The 18,385-nt window shown below is 38.9% G+C and overlaps 1 protein-coding gene across 1 annotated transcript in view; it reads right to left on the bottom strand.

The window, feature by feature from the left end:
* Window positions 1–18,385, bottom strand: part of LOC126411226 (beta-glucuronidase-like) — a 136,423-nt gene that overhangs the window by 10,894 nt on the left and 107,144 nt on the right. The window contains exons 10-11 of the mRNA XM_050081349.1: window positions 15,528–15,612; window positions 11,233–11,409 (exon numbers count right to left, since the gene is read on the bottom strand). Coding sequence (XP_049937306.1) covers window positions 11,233–11,409; window positions 15,528–15,612 — 262 coding nt within the window. The remainder of the gene's footprint in view (window positions 1–11,232; window positions 11,410–15,527; window positions 15,613–18,385) is intronic.

An 18,385-nucleotide genomic window follows, 5' to 3' on the forward strand; every position in this document is an offset into this window, starting at 1 on the left:
TAAAATACTGCAGAATTAAGCCTGCTGCAGTATTGGATTCCACTTCGAGCTGCAAATAGCTTGGATTGCTGCATATTAACGTGGTATCATCTGCATATAAGATGGCTGTTGCATGGTTTGTTATGGACTGAATATCATTTACATAGATAATAAAAAGAAGTGGTCCTAATATTGACCCCTGTGGGATACCAAAATTTATGTCAGTGGTGTTTGGTTTGTATGTTCCCTCTGTAGTGCTAATAGACACAAACTGCTTCCTATTTGTCAGGTAGGACCTCATCAGATTATGGGCTGTGACTTGAATGCCATAGTTCCACAGTTTGTCCAGCAATATGGTCATATCAACACAGTCAAATACTTTTTGTAAGTCTAGAAAGATGCCACATACATGTTCTTTATTATCTATTGTTTGAGTGACACCTTCGATTAAGTTGGATGCTGCTGTAATGGTGGATGACCCCTTGACAAACCCATACTGCCCCTTAGAAATCACTTTTTTGCATACCAGGAAGTTCCAGATTCTTATGTATATTACTTTCTCAAAGATTTTGGATATTATTGGAAGAACAGAAATGGGTCAAAAGTTTTCTACTAGATTCCTGTTTCCTTTTTTGAAAATAGGCACAAATCGGGCAATTTTCAACTCATCTGGAAATAGACCAACTTCCATATGAGAATTGATAACTGTTGATAAAGGTGATGCAATTTTATGTATACATTTATTAAGAGTGTCCAGACTAAGACCATCATATCCTGCTGCATGGGAATTCTTTAAGCTACTCACTATTTTAATTATTTCTTCTTTACTTGTTGGCATCAAAATATACTTCCTGACACTGGTGTTCCTCTGAATTTGTATTTATGATTTTTAAGCTGATTGTTTATGCTGGAGCCAACAGAAGCAAAGTAATTGTTAAATAGATCTGCTATCTTATTCTGATCAGTTTCTATTGTGCCGTTTATCAGCAAGTGATTTTCAGTTGTATGGTTCCCAGATTTACCTATTTCTCAATTTACTAGTGACCATGATGTTTTGGAGATATTATTTGAGTTCTGAATGACACTTTCAAAATGTTTCTGTTTTTCTGAAATTAGGAGGTTTCTGATACTTTTCGAACTCTTCTTTTAATTTTTTATTGCTCAAGTCATTTAACATAGGGTACTCATACCATCTTAGTTTTTCTCTAGCCTCAGTGACAGAACTTGATATCCAGTTTCGGATTACAGCATGTGACTGAATTCTCTTTTTTATTAATGGGCAGGCTTGGTTAAGAATGTAGAATAGTTCACTTGAGAATACTAATTAAAGGATGTTGCTCTGGATAAGCTGCAGCCATCTGGGGTTCAGATACTTAAAATGGGATTTCGTTTCATGAACCCATAGAACCAGTCTACACCAGCCATTCCCTCTGTTGAGTCCTCAGGACATTTCAGACCATTTTTCAAAGCCAGCTCACTTGCTAAGCATCTGCATGTTTTAGAGTCAACACCAAAGTATATCTTCAAAGAATGCAACCAATACTCCACTAATTCTTTCTCCTGCTCCACAGAAAATACCTTACAATTGTTATAGTTTGGTGTCAATCTTTTACTGGAACCACATTTAATGTTTTGAACACATCATCGAAGAGTAGGGTAAGGTATTGAATGATATTTAGCTGCTTGTTGGCGAACTGCCATGCCCTTATTAAGAACATTCTGTACAGCTCCTTGCATAACATCATGGTCAGTTTTACCTCTGTCCATCTTCCTGAGGTATGAATGAACTATCTTCAAACCTGATAATATAAAACAGGACTGCTGAATGTCTGTAATTTAAAAGCCTTAAATACCTTCACATATGTTTTTACCCATGCTAAGGAAATAAAGTACAGAGTGCTTGCATTAGACAATTAAAAGATTCCTGGGGCACAATGGACCACCCTGAGGCACGGCTCATTGTGCCCCGGGAGAGCTCGGTTTAATGTGCCCCAACAGTACATATTTCAAACAAAGCTCATATGAGGTTATGTATGAACATCGTTAATATTTGAAAACCTAAATCATTAAAATACAGTATTGATATTGTTACAATGACTTACTTTCTCTAAAATTTGGTGACAAAGGATTGAACAAAATTCAATCTATCTATGTCTCCAAAAATTACTTCACTGTCACGAAACTAACATATCACCAGTACAACACTAATGGTGTGAACTAGATCCTGCAGGAAACAAATGGCAGTCGGTAGAGCAGTATTGACAACATATGCACAGAGGAAAAAAATAGTTTACCACCTTATACTGAAATTGTGCTACCTGATTCATTGTGCCCCACTCTCCCCTACCTTACAAGCAGCAGTTAAAATACTGATTGGGATGGAAGAAATGCTACAGATTTTAGTAGATTCATTTACTATTCTAATTTTAGTGAAATTTTTATCATTGATTCATGCTGGTGCTAACTTCATGATTTTTACAACAAAAATTAGAAACAAGTAAAAAATGTAAGGGACAGACTACACTTGTAAGGTCAAATGTATCAAAGAGATGAGGTTATGGTAGGTCTGATAAAAATGATAAATTTTAATGTTTTGATATTAAAATAAACAGTCATGGGCTACTTAATATAAAGGGAAGTAATAAAATGCATGGGAAGAAATACATATAAATTTCATACTATAAAACAAAAAGTTGAACATTTCTATGGAGTTCTAAACCCCTATGTTAATTCTACTCTCAAATACAGCAACAATGCTCATAATCATCATATGTTTTAAGTTTAAAAATCCCCAACAGAGACATTTGTCTTAATCAAGCTCTGCATACTCAGTGCAGCTCAGAAACATTTGGTTCATATTTCAGGTAATAAATGTTCATATACCATGTTTGATTTTCCATAGCCTTTTCACATCTAACTGTCTGAACTCATACATAATGATTCATTTCCATCAGGTTACCATCCATGGCAAGCCTGTTGCTGAAAGCAGGTATCTGATTTTAACACTATTCTCTCATTAAATTAACAATTTTTGTCATTCTCAAAAAGTTATCTGACATGCTAGAATAAATTCATAAAGAGAGCATGGCCAGGAAATCTGAATGGTTCCATAGCACATAAAGTGTCAATTCAGTTAGTTATTAATACTACCAGCTATTTCTGCTGTAATTCTCATTATGCAGAGTGCTGTTTTATATATGCCATTCACAGCACAAGCAGATTAGGAATACCAAAAACAAAAAGATGACATGAACATTAATATTATTTGGCTTTATTTCTAAATTAGAAACAGAATTTTCAAACTGTAATAGAGAACAATGTGTTAAACATGTCTGCTTTGCAACCCTTGTTTTCCCTTTAGACGATTTTTACTTAGCTCATCATTAGTTTCTCTTCATTATACCATCACACACTATCTTACTTCTATACTTGAGCAGTGGAAAATCTGGAATGGAATAACAACAGCATGAATTAAAATTCACCACGTAGCGGCAGCCCTGGGAGGAAAATGTGCATATTTAGCAGTAGACTGTTGAACAATCCACTGCTAAATGTCAATATCTGCCAACCAACACCTCCACAGATGACAACCCAGTCTTCATTGCACTCAGAGGACCCAAGACATGTAGTCAGTATTTGACAGCTACAGTAGACTATTCAGTGGTCTACTGTAAATATGCCTGTCTGCTGCCCAAGACTCTTCTATGTGTGGAATAGTGATCTATCCTAATTCATACAGTTATTACTTCTATATGTGCTACATAGCCAGTTGTCAAACAAATACTAACAAAGAGACAGAGGGGCTGGCCAGTACTTACCTCAGCTCAGTACAGCCGATAGATACACAAAACAGAACAGAAAATTTACATTCCTAGCTTTCGGAACTTTGTTCCTTCAACAGGGAGGAGAGGGGGAAAAACGGGGAAGAAGGGAAAGTGGATTCAGTTACTCACAATCCAGGTTATGAAGCAACAGGGGAAAGGTAAATGGGGGGGGGGGGTAGCAAATATGGAGGCATGGGTGTCAGAGGGAAGCCAAAGATATTCTTCTGTAAGTACTGTGCCAGCTTCAAACCAAAGAGGATGCAAACAGAAGTAAAGAGGTGTATAGTATAAAGATAAACACAACTATGTAGGATGAAAAGATGTGTGAATGGCTAAAGAGGAAAGGGAAAAAGGAGAAGACTGAAGAGTAAATGGGAGTGAGGTTGGTTAACGTAGGTTCAGTCCAGGTGGATGGCGGGATGAAAGGATGTGTTAGAGTGCGAGGTCCCTCATAAGGCCTCACAATGGCTTCCATAGGCCTACTCACTCCACCTTCTACCTATTACCCAATATCCACAAAGAGAACCATCCTGGCTGTCCCATTGTGGCAGGCTTCAAAGCCCCAACAGAACGTATCTCAGCTCTGGTAGACCAACACCCCCAACCTATCACCGGCAGACTCCAATCCTACATCAAAGACACAAACCACTTCCTAGAACACCTCACATCCATTCCCACTCCCCTTCCACCTGAAACCTTTCTTGTCACCATAGATGCTACATCCCTCTACACAAACATCCCACATACCCATGGTCTCCCTGCCCTTGAACAATACCTATCCCAATGCCCACCTGATGATCTTCCAAAAACCTCGTTCCTTATCACACTTACCAACTTCATCCTCACCCATAATTACTTATCTAACTTCAGAAGTGTGTATCTCAAAATGAACAAAACTGGACTTGTACAACTATTGATATAAGCCCTTCAAATAACTTAGGATTAAATGAGACCACTCACCAAAAAGTAGAAGTGTTGAGTTATTGATAGGCACACACAAAAGAAGGAAAACTTGCTAGCTTTTGGAGTTAGTGGGTAGAGTGACAGTGCCAAAGATATTTTGTGGTAGGTGGCTAGTTGCAGTGGGGATAGTATCAGGTGGGGACATTACAGGGAGAGGGAGGCAGTAGGTGGGGAGAGGGCCTGGAGTTGGGTGTCTAGTAGCTTGGAGGGACGTCAGTTTGGATTCTAGGAATGCTGGAGGGAGGGGTGGCAGTATAGTTGTAATGGCTGGTGGGGAGCAGCATAAACTGAAGGTGACATCAGGATGAAAAACTAGAGTGACAAGACAGATGAAGGAGAAACTTTCGGGTGGCAGGTGTAAGGACCTCAGGTTGCATCCTCCAACCAACAATTTTCCCTTCCTACATCCTGTCATCCCCTGGGTGAAAAAAAAAACAAGAGTCAGGATGAAACATTGAAGGAGTCGCTGGAGGGAGGGGTGGCAGGTGTAGTTGTAATGGCTGGTGGGGAGCAGCATAAACTGAAGGTGACATCAGGATGAAAAACTAGAGTGACAAGACAGATGAAGGAGAAACTTTCGGGTGGCAGGTGTAAGGACCTCAGGTTGCATCCTCCAACCAACAATTTTCCCTTCCTACATCCTGTCATCCCCTGGGTGAAAAAAAAAAAAAACAAGAGTCAGGATAACTTTGTGCAAAAGTTATGTTTTTTTCATGACAACACACATTCACACATGGCTAACTGCACACGAGAGGTCCTATGGTGTTTTAGATGGCAGGTGTTTGATCATCAATCATACAGCCCAGATTTGGTGCTGAGTGACTACCACTTCTTCCCAGCAATGAAGACATGGCTTGCTAAACAATTCTTTGATACTGCTGTCAAACTGCCTGCCAGTATAAACCAGTGGCTGCAATTGCAGGTGGCAGATTTCTACAGAGACTTGTGCCGTGACATAAGTGCCTCAATGTGAATGGCCATTATCTAGAACAATAGCTTCTTTTCTGGTGTATTTCATCCAATTTTTGTTGTATGGAACAGATTAGTAGAATGTCTTTTGCATTTGACATGAGAAAGGTCAGTAAAATACACAGATATCAATAAAATAAACACATATTATGAACAACATTTATGACTGCAGTGATACATGAAATTATACATGAAAATATTACTTACATGTCAGCTTTCCTACAAAAGCATGCCATGTGAAAATATCACCAAAGAAATCCAGCTGTTTGTAGTTAACATGCAAATGTAAGCAATTTGGTACACATTTTATATGTTTGTTGGTGTGTAGAGAAGCAAGAGGCAGTAGTATAAATTTGAGAAAGCTGCTGGTCTCAAAGATTTTCATGCAAAGTTCAAACAATAGCATTTGAAGAAAATATCAGTGAAGTTATATCAGTAGTGAGTATTTACCGAAATCAAGTAAGTGGGAAACATCATGCGCAATGAGCTGCATACAGATATCGCCAGTATCCACAGTAGGCACTACAGAAAAGAGTCATAATAATCATTATTAAAACTGTAAAAAATATGATTTATGAGGTTCTCTAGACATGATTGGTAGACCAGATATTTTCAGGTACTTAGCCAGTTTCCATATTTAAACACAATATTTTGTTGATGCGGTTATCGTCTTCAGGTGATACAAGTAGTGGTGGAATGTGTGCTTGCAACATATAATGGAGAAAACCATGTTAGGTTTCAAAATATTGTGCTAATCATCAAGATGGATATAGACCTCAAAATAAAATTTTTGGTAAACAGCGTAACTTTACATAGTTTTTTAACAAGGCGATGATCTTGCCTGTTACCTGTAGCTACTTTTAACAATTTATAATATAAATATATTAGCATAGGATATTAAAGATGCATCTGAAACAGACTTTACAAGAAAATTTGCTGAAATGTGCCACTTAAATTATAGCTCCTGTATTATTAAAAACTAATAGGATGACCCAGGGTAAACATTTGTTCAAGAAATTTTGTTAAAAAGAAGACAAATATTTTTATTTTGAGATTGCAATGCAATATCATGTACCTTTCTGAAAAAAAATTTTCAGTTGCTTACAAGGCGTAATGTAAAGGTGGTTGAAAAATCTTGACACTATCCTTACATCACTACAATACTTTTTCCCTAGAGGGTGGTACAAGGGTGGTACAGCATTTGACAGGCTGTGTGTGAAATTGTAAGTCATTTCACCAAGCAGCTGACTATAGACTGCTGATTTGAATAAGGTTCAGTGAGTGAATTGGTAACAGAGCAAGGTGGGATTATTCCACTCTCTCCTATGCAAGAACTGATGCAAATATTTCATTTCTTTTCTGATTTTTTTAGTAGTAGTACATATATGATAGTTACTGTATACAAAATAATAATTTCACTAAAACTTTATTATAGACAGGGAAGTTCTCTGATACTGATGATACTGGTATGGTATATTTAGTCATGATGTAAATATCTTATTTAAAGAAATATTCACTATTTATGGTATCTGCAGAATATGTGCATTTCAAAATTCCATAGCGTTAAAAATTATTTGTTTTAGGATTAAACTAGCATATCTGGAAGCTCTTGCTCTCCTCTCTCAAGAAAATATTGTACTTTTTCTGTAAACATACTATTTCAAAAGTTAACAGTACCATGAAGAGGATAGATTGCTACTCACCATGAAGATGACACCTTGAGTTGTAGACAAGAACAATGAAAAGACTGTTACATATTGAGCTTTTGGCCAAAGCCTTCTTTGAAAAAGGAAACACACACACATTCACACAAGTAGGCACACTTCATGCAAATATGACTGCAATCTCTGGCCCCTACAGCCAGAATGTAGCTCCTTCATTGACTGAAAGCAGCACCATGTAGTAGGGCATGGAAGTGGGAGGGATAGTAGGATATATGGATGGGTGAGAGAGAGGGCTGTTTGGCAGGGTGTGCAGAGACAAGATGGTAGTGGGACAAGGCTGCTAGGTACATCACCAGAATGCTGTAGGGAGGGAGAACGTGAGGGTGTGAAGAGTGGACTAGAGAAGGGGAAAAGATCAGTTGGTGTGCTGGCAGAGAGAGGCACACAACGAAAGTGTGAGATTGTGAATTGGGAGGAAGTGGTATGTCAGAGACAGTACCAGCCATTGCTTCTACACCAAAATATCTTGTCCATACAACCTGCTCTCCTTGGGACAGCATATTTGCAATGACAAGGACTCCCTTGCACAGTATGCTGAGGGTCTCCCAAAGGCCTTCAAAAACAGGCACTAACCCCCAGACCTAGTCCAAAAACAGATTTCCTATGCCATATCCTCACATACCACCATTTCTCTGACCACCCCCAAGAAAAGCTACCAAGGAGCACCCCATCTGTCATTCAATATCACCTCAGACTGGAACAACTGAACCACATCTTCCATCTGGGCTTTGATTGTCTATCATCATCCCCTGATATGAGGGACATTCTATCCAAGATCCTTCCTACCCCTTCTAAAGCTGTGTTCTGTCGCCTACCCAACCTCAACAGCATCTTAGTCCATCTGGATACCACTTCTAATCCCTATCCCTGTGGAAGACCCAGGTGCAATCCCTACTCAGTCCACCCACCCAGCAATTACTGTACAAGTCCAGTGACAGGCTTACCTTATCCATCAGAGGCTGAGCAATCTATGAAAGTAGGCATGTCATATACCACCTTTCCTGCAGTCACTGCACAGCCTTTTATACTGATATGGCTACCAGCCAGCTGCCAAACTGTGGCCAACAGCAAAGTGGACACCACTGTGGGGCAATATGCAGCTGAACATAAAATGCTCGATTTCAATGGTTGCTTCACAATCTGGGTCACTTGGAACCCCCTGTACTCTACGAGCTTCTCTGAACTGCATCCTTACAACACATTCTCTGCTCCCAAAATTATCCTAGCCTCAACCTATGATAACTTTCTGTACCAACATCCTCCTCCCAACATTGTCTGCCCCCTCTGTCCTATCACCTTCTCCCTATCCATGTCCTCTCATCTTCACTGTGCACCACTCTCTGCCAACGCATCCACTAATTTTGTTCGTCTTCTTTCTCTGTTCCTTTCCTTTTCTCCTGACACCCTCCCCTCCTCCCCCTCCCAACATTGTGCCTAGCAGCCTTTTCCTACTGTCATATAATCCCTGTAAGCTCCACCAGACAGCCTTGTTCTATCCCCCCCCACCCCCCCCCCCCATCTGTATCCTGCTATTCCTCCCCCTTCCCTGGCCCATTCTGGTTGGCGTTTTCATTCAACACGGGAGTTGCATTCTGGTCATAACAGCCAGAGATAGTGGTCATGTATACATGAGGTGTGCCTACTTACGTGCTCTGTGTGTTTTCTTCTCTGAGGAAGGCTTCAGCCAAAAGTATAGTATGTAATAGTCTTTTCATTGTGCCTCTCTGCAACAACACATCATCTGTATGGTGATTAACAATTTTTGTAATATTATTGATATCCCGGTCTGACCTTTCCAGTGTTTTATTTCAAAAGTTATTCTTATTAAAATTTTCATGTTCCAGAGTTTTCAAATCTTAAAATGTAATTCTTTCCAAAATCTAATGTCATAGTTCTGTACCAATGATTTTTTCAGTTTCTGAAAATGTGTACCTTCATTTAAATAACCAGTAACTTTGTTAATTATTACAAGTAGAAAATTTCATTCTCTCAAAATGTTTCATTGAACTTTGGCAATCCCCATGGACATTAAACAGCCATCCCGTAAAACAGTTATGATAACTTTGCCATATACAACACTTCTTCACTGCCTATTGTATCTCTGTTTCTTTTAATTTTCCTATATTTTATTTCAGTACTAAAATGGAATAGCATAGTATTTTCTCAGTTTGTAATTTCTGTAATATGCACATCTAAAAACTGGTGTACAATAGTAGTTGGAGGCTTCATTTGTTATGCAAACATTGTGTAGTCAGTATCAAGTCATAGTTGGACAGCTTAAGTGTACAGTTACTATGTACTAGTCAGTCAGGGCCCAGCAGTGAACTTGTAAACAATCTTCATTTCATCATGTAATTTTTAATGAGTTTGCACCTGCTAGCCAAGCAGTACTGTTGCTATTTTATCAGTCAGTTACTGCTCAGCTGTTGAAATGTAAAGTTATTATGCTTCCACTTGAAAGATTCTGTTAAGCCACTCATAGTTTACATGAAGAACTAACCTATGAAATGTTAAAATAACTAATTACAGGCTGACCATCACAGTAGTAAGCAGTATCAATAAATATGAAGAGATCAAAATGTACTGTCTGCAGTGTTGTGTACATTGTTTAACAACTGTGCACTGTATGATGTTGGAAGTTGGTATATAGATGAGCCTGAAATTTCAAGATTTTAAGGGTTCAAAAGAATGTGCTGACTGCATTCTGCATTAAGAATTGCACGTAAGAAAGCTCTGTGCAAGATGGGTCCTGCATTTACTCCCTGCATTTACTCCCTGCTGATCAGAAATGAATTCACACAACAATTTCTGGACAGTATTTAACACATATACCTATCTGTAAAAACAAAAGTAATGTTCTTCATCATTACGTCACAATGGATAAAACACAGAGTCACCCACTATACAACTACAACAACAATGAAAACAGTGGACAGAAGCCTCTTCTTCAGCTGTGTGGAAGATGAAGACAGTGTCAACTGCAGAAAGGAAACTGGTATTTTGGTGTATAAAAGGAGTTCTGTTAACTGTTTGTCTTCAAAAAGGTAAATGAAAACATGGGTAGATTATTGTAACCTTCTAACAAATCTGGATATCAAAATTCAGGACAAATGACTTGGTCTGCAGAAGAAGAAATGTCATATTACATTAAGACAATCCATATACCAATAAAAATGACTTGGCAATGGGAAAATTCTGTGATCTGTACAACTTCCACCCTATTCCCTGTTTTGGCTCTCTCAGGGTTATGTCTCCTCCCAAAATTCAAAGTTCTTCTTACTGATCAGGAAGACCAAGCAACAGTGATTTTAGTTGTAGATATGTATTTGGTAGTGTCACTAAAGGGATGGAATAATGTCACTGCAACATAAAGTGAATAAGGTATATCAGTGTTAAAAGAGATAATGTTAAAAATAGACAGGATGTGAAATAAAAAATTCTCATTTTCACCATCAGCCTGAGAAGTTTTTCAGATGATCTGCCTAATATCTCTACTGCTTCCTGACTCTTACACTTATTTTGTGTGGGAAGATTGGATCTTTTCAGTGGTGAAGATTCAGAAACCAAAATAATACATATGCATCAGTGCACTGGTGACTGCTTGTATAGTACTAAATTTTTTGGTTGATATTAGTTTTCTTTTACTCTACATCATGTATACTACAATTAAAAATGAAAATCAGAATGATATCTAACACATTGTCTATATCTGAGACTGTTCAGTCAATGCTGATCAAATAATTGGAAGCAATATTTGATTTAGATTTCCTTACCAAATGCAGCCCCTCCATGGTATCTGCTCCATATTCAGTTATTATTATTGGCTTGTTATACTTTGTCCTCCAGTTGCCTATTTCCATCACTAATTGTGGCAGAATGGTCTCTGTAAGTCCTCCATTCTCATACCATCCAAGGTAACGGTTAACTCCAATGATGTCCAAAAACTGACTCTGTAAAATTCAGACACCAGTATTATTTCCACTGTCAGAAAGTAATAAACACAATGAAGTGATTAAAATCAGAATGGTGTTAAACAAGCAAATCAGTAAATTTAAATGAATCATATCTGCTGGTTTCCTTGAAGAGGTATCTGGCATATAAAAAGTATTTTGATATACATTTTGTATGGTATATTTCAGTCATAGTTGTTTTTATAATTAGGTGATCTCATAAATAAAACACATATCAGGAAAGATCAGTGCAATACTGGAAGATTACATTGATGCTGTGTTTTAACTCATGCCTCTTAATGAATCATAAAAGTTTTCCATTTTAATGTTATTTATGGCATAGGTATGTAATGTCTTCCTGTATAACTACAACATCATGAAAACAGTACTCACATAAAGGCCTAGTAAAAAATTTTAGAACTTGTGTTACACTAGCCTATGAGTGATACAAATAAAGAATTACAGATTTAGACTAAGGCAAATTTGCTGAATCCAAAAATGAATATATTTTAACGCCACTCAAGGGTGTGATAAGAAAATCTTCATATCAATCAATAAATCATATCAGAGAGCAGTTTGATGTGCTTTGTAACTATTACCAACCACATTTATTTGTTTTATCAAATATCACCATTCACTATCCACTGAAAGATACATTTAGGTCTATTGCTGACTGACACTATTCTGTATTTTTGGAGTCAAGTACATCAATTTTTACAGCATATGTCATTAAAATTTGCAGTCAAAACATCTAATCCACCTGGTGTTATAATGTATACCACTCATATGTTACGGTATTCTACAAGAATGTGTAGAATCAGTACGGACTCCTAGCATGTGGCTATCACACAAACCAAAGATGAGCAAGACTCATCCAATAGTGTGATCTTATGTTTACTCGTATGCCACTGACTATATTCTGGTATAGATTGCATTTATAGACACTAACAGTACAGGAACAATATCTAGCATGTACAGTACAAATCCAACCATAGGCACGATGATGTGTATTATTGACAGGCACAAATGCAATGAACTGTAGATAGTTGCAACAGTAACTTCTGCCTCAGGATTTTTGGTTACTAACAACATTCCTTCCTTCAGTGTATTACTAGAATTAAATTCCAATAAATGCAATGCCAAACCTCAAGCTACTGGATGTAAAAAACTAATTCCCTGCTCAGGAGGTACTTGCCTATTAGCTGAACTGGTCACCAACTGGAAATACATAATTTACCATCATTTGGCAACTAGTTGATTGTTCTGTAATTCTAATTGTGAATGAAATGGGCATTTTGTTGGAGATACCTGGTAAACAATACCTCAACTTCCCATGAGATGTCTTTTAATTGAAGCCCTCACTTCATCTTCACAAAATTATGATTTGTACCAGCACTTTAGTTGCCCCAGTACAAAACTGTAGTTGATTACTTGTACCATCATCAGCCAGTTTAAGTATGTGCTTCAATCTGTCCGAGTGATTTTCTTCATAAGTTTGTAATTTTTTTGTCTTGTATTATGTCTCTCTGAGTTTCCATTTACTTTATAGGTACTCTACTGGACCATAATTCTGTATAACCATGTTTTTAGTCTGTGTCAAAATTTCAGCACAAAAAATTTGATGACATGTTTCACCCTCCTTGAATGTAAGATATCATTTGGCTCTTCAATAATGTCTACATGAATATCAGAACACTATTATTAATATTTTACCAGTGTACAATTTATGTACTGACATTACAGATGCACTGCAATTAATTTTCTCTGTTAATGAAGCACGTGCAATGAAAAGCATATTTATTTTATTTATTTATTTATTGTATTTTTTTGCATGGAGACACCAACTGGTGTCTTTTGCAAACGTCATAGCATTTTTTTACAAGTTTAGTACAGTCATATATACATATGTGATTACATATACATGATACAAATGTACCATTATACCTAATAAGGCACAATATTGGGTGTTACATCGTACCTATTACAAATATTCAGATTTTACACAACTATATATATATATATATATATATATATATATATATATATATATATATATATATATATATATAGAGAGAGAGAGAGAGAGAGAGAGAGAGAGAGAGAGAGAGAGAGGGAAACATTCCACGTGGGAAAAATATATCTAAAAACAAACATGATGTGACTTACCAAACGAAAGTGCTGGCAGGTCGATAGACACACAAACATACACGCAAAATTAAAGCTTTCGCAACCAACGGTTGCTTCATCAGGAAAGAGGGAAAGATGAAAGGATGTGGGTTTTAAGGGAGAGGATAAGGAGTCATTCCAATCCCGGGAGCGAAAGACTTACCTTAGGGGGAAAAAAGGACAGGTATACAGTCACACACATACACATACCCATCTGCACATACACAGACACAAGCAGACAATTGTAAATGTAAAGAGTTTGGGCAGAGATGTCAGTCAAGGCGGAAGTACAGAGGCAAAGATGTTGTTCAAAGACAGGTGAGGTATGAGCGGCGGCAACTTGAAATTAGCAGAGGTTGAGGCCTGGCGGATAATGAGAAGAGAGGATATACTGAAGGGCAAGTTCCCATCTCCGGAGTTCTGACAGGTTGGTGTTAGTGGGAAGTATCCAGATAAACTGGAATGTGTAACACTGTGACAAGATGTGCAGGCCATGCACCAAGGCATGTTTAGCCACAGGGTGATCCCCATTATCAACAAACACTGTCTGCCTGTGTCCATTCATGCAAATGGACAGTTTGTTGCTGGTCATTCCCACATAGAAAGCTTCACAGTGTAGGCAGGTCAGTTGGTAAATAACGTGGGTGCTTTCACATGTGGCTCTGCCTTTGATCGTGTACACCTTCTGGGTTACAGGACTGGAGTAGGTGGTGGTGGGAGGGTGCATGGGACAGGTTTTACACTGGGGGCAGTTTCAAGGGTAGGAGCCAGAGGGTAGGGAAGGTGGTTTGGGGATATCATAGGGATGAACTAAGAGGTTACGAAGGTTAGGTGGACGGCAGAAAGACACTCTTGGTGGAGTGGAGGACATCACCACCAAGAGTGTCTTTCCGCCGTCCACCTAACCTTCGTAACCTCTTACTTCATCCCTATGAAATCCCCAAACCACCTTCCCTACCCTCTGGCTCCTACCCTTGAAACTGCCCCCAGTGTAAAACCTGTCCCATGCACCCTCCCACCACCACCTACTCCAGTCCTGTAACCCAGAAGGTGTACACGATCAAAGGCAGAGCCACATGTGAAAGCACCCACGTTATTTACCAACTGACCTGCCTACACTGTGAAGCTTTCTATGTGGGAATGACCAGCAACAAACTGTCCATTTGCATGAATGGACACAGGCAGACAGTGTTTGTTGGTAATGGGGATCACCCTGTGGCTAAACATGCCTTGGTGCACGGCCTGCACATCTTGTCACAGTGTTACACCTTCCAGTTTATCTGGATACTTCCCACTAACACCAACCTGTCAGAACTCTGGAGATGGGAACTTGCCCTTCAGTATATCCTCTCTTCTCATTATCCGCCAGGCCTCAACCTCTGCTAATTTCAAGTTGCCGCCGCTCATACCTCACCTGTCTTTGAACAACATCTTTGCCTCTTTACTTTCGCCTCGACTGACATCTCTGCCCAAACTATTTGCCTTTACAAGTGTCTGCTTGTGTCTGTGTATGTGCGGATGGATGTGTGTGTGTGTGTGCTGGTGTATGCCTGTCCTTTTTTCCCCCTAAGGTGGGTCTTTCCGCTCCCGGGATTGGGGTGGCTCCTTCCCCTCTCCCTTGGGACCCGCATCCTTTCGTCTTTCCCTCTCCTTCCATCTTTCCTGATGGGGCGGCCGTTGGTTGCGAAGGCTGGAATTTTGTGTGTGTGTGTGTGTGTGTGTTTGTTTGTGTTTCTATCGACCTGCCAGCGCTTTCGTGTGGTGGGTCACATCATCTTTCCTTTTGGATATATTTTTCCCGCATGGAATGTTTCCCTATATATATATATATATATATATATATATATATATATATATATATATATATATATATAAAAACTTTTTTTTGAAATTAAAGTGATCTCTTAGGAAGTGGACACCAGCAAGGTAGTTATGCTATTATTTAAACTTACAGAACGATCGTTCTCCCAGTTTTGCTGCTGAGCAATGGTAGTTGGACGAGTTGTATCAAGACTTTTTACGTGGCTGATAATTTCTCTGTAACACACATGTAACAAACTTAGTCTGATAGATCAGTGCAAACTATCACATAACATGACAAAAATTTTAAAATACAAACAGCACAGAACTGCTTGCTGTTATTGGACCAGAAGTGACAAATATGCATGAAGAAATATCGTGGTATGTAGGAAATAATGAGTTTTTTGTGAGATAATTGTTCTCAACACTTTAGTAAAAGTGTCATATACAGATTTTACTTTAGTACCATTGTGCACACTCAGAGGATGGAAATTAGATTGCAGCCTGCCATTCAACTTCAATTTTTAAATTGGCTATAATGTGATGATAATATGAAGCAGGTTGTTTCAAAACGTCACAGAGATTAACTGATGAAGAAAATATTGTCCAGTGAATTCCTTTGATAGATCAAAATATATCAGAAATTAATTGAATGAAAAGAGAGAGGAAAATTATTAAGAAAGCAGAAACAAGTCAGCATGGAGAAATAGTTCAAGCAGCAACAAGAAATGATGTGCAAGTAATTAAAATGGAACAAAATAATGATATGAAACTGGAAAGTCCTAGATAAATACAGACAATGCAAGGATAGCACTGCCTGTCTGTGAATATCTTAATGAGACCTTCAGTATACGGCACAAGAGAATGCTTGTCATTGCTGATGTGCCATCCACAGGTGGCCATACTGTATGTCAGGGATGGCAACTATCAAAATGAAGGTACCATTCATGGTTGGTGGGCAACTGAAGAGGTGGAAGTTAAGTATCTAGGAGGGTAGCGTGCTTTGTTAAATAGGAACAGGTGAAGCAGTTAGGAGAGAATGTGTTGAGTTATGGACAAATAATGATAGTCACTTACCTCTTTGTCAAGATCATGAAGATATCAATGAACTTGAACCAGAGCAAGGGTTTAGGTTTTCAGGTGCCAAGGAAGGTTTTCTTTAGATGAGCCATGAACAGGTTGTCATATGAGCATGCAATGAGGGTTCTCTTGGCCATGCTACAAGTTTGTTTTCATATCTTTCCCTAAAAGGAGAAGTAGTTACAGTTTAGGATATAATCAGCAAAGTATAGAAGGAGTGAGGTGTTGGTTTTTGGAATTGAGAGGATGTTGTGAGACATAGTATTACACAATGGTAAGACAATGTGTGTGGTGGATAATGGTGTAAAGGAAGGTATCATCAACAGTTATTGAATAGGAGTCCAAGAAGTAATGGTGTGGGGATGACTAAGGTGTGGTGAAGAAAATGGTTTGTCTTTCATATGGGACCTAGGCCTTGGGCAATGAGCTGGAGGTGTTGTAATTACCAAATACTATTGGCGTCAAAATATAAATGTGGAAGAAAGAGAACTCCTAACCACTGAAAGTAGTTGCTGTTATTGAGGTAGCTTCGTTGCACACAGCAACTATACAGCCTTATCACAGTGCCAAATAGGTTTTCTCAAACAACAGCAGAAATTATGGTAACACAGATTAGCAACAGTTCACAACAATTTATTAATGGAAATATTACACTGCTTTGTTTTATCTTAGATGGAGAGTGGCAAAAGTTCACTTCCACTGATCTGACTTTAGCTCTGCTCTAATTCAGTGTAAGGTAACTATAATCAGTTGTACAATATCCAGATTGGTTCTTCCTGGCTGTGACTATAGACATAGTTCTAATACAGTCCTGAGGTATTGTTGACTATGTTAACACTCGGTGGACACTGATCAACTGGAGCCGTGTGCCTGCTTATATCTTTGTGTGATGGATTAATGTCCAAGTGGGAAATTGCTGAGTGATTTATGGCAGGAACATAACATAGTCCATGTTGTGTGCATCCACTATGGTGTCTGATCAGCACAGGAGCATATAAGTTTTACAGATGTGTTATGGTTACATTCTATTTAATTACATAAATAGTATGAGGGCATGCTGGAAAGTAATGCCTCTGAATTTTTTATGTGAAAACTCTTATACATTTTAAAATCGAATAAATGTTATTAATATTCTACATCTTTATTCTTCATGTCTACATATTTATTTGACAACATAGTCACCTTGTGATGAACACATTTCTGCCAACAAGAGAGTAGCTTGTTGATTCCATCACTTTAGAATGTTTGACTTTGTTGAAGGAAGCACAACCTCATTTCTGCTTGCATCACTTCATTGCTATCAAAGAGAGTCCTTGAAGGTGTCCTTTAAGTTTCAGAAATAAATGAAAATTGGATGGGGGCAAATTGGGTCTCTAAGGAGGATGATCAATGAAGTTGTGGGATTTCTGTTGAGTTGTAGCCCAAGGAAAACACTCATTTCTGTAAGACATGATATACTTCATTACAGATGTCCACAGCACAGCCCCCCCCCCCCCCCCCCCCGCCTCCACACACACATCTCCCACTCCCGCAGTGTGGAGCATGGTTTGAGCACAGTGGAAGGGGGGGGGGGGGGGGGCGCATCTGGCAATGGAGACAGTGAGGGTGATGACAGTGATGTGATGGGGATGTCGATCTCTGGAGATTGTTGCTGCAGGGACCACACTGGAAGGTCGACATGGAACTCCTGTAGGTGGTGTGGGTGGAAGAGGCATTGGCCCATACATGAAGATGGAGCAGTGGCGGGAGGGACTGTGTCCCCCGTGTGATTGGCTGGCAGCATTCAAACTGTAGCCCTCCCTAGGGGGGTTACTGTAGCTCAGAGGAGCATGTGGTCAACCCCACACAGGAGCGGGCAGGAGCAGGCAATAGATTGATGAACTGGGTCCCTGGTCAGGTGGGGTGAGTTGTCTTGCACCAGGATGAAGAT

The sequence above is a fragment of the Schistocerca serialis genome, chromosome 1 (genome assembly GCF_023864345.2).
Source record: "Schistocerca serialis cubense isolate TAMUIC-IGC-003099 chromosome 1, iqSchSeri2.2, whole genome shotgun sequence".
NCBI classification, from domain to species: domain Eukaryota; kingdom Metazoa; phylum Arthropoda; class Insecta; order Orthoptera; family Acrididae; genus Schistocerca; species Schistocerca serialis.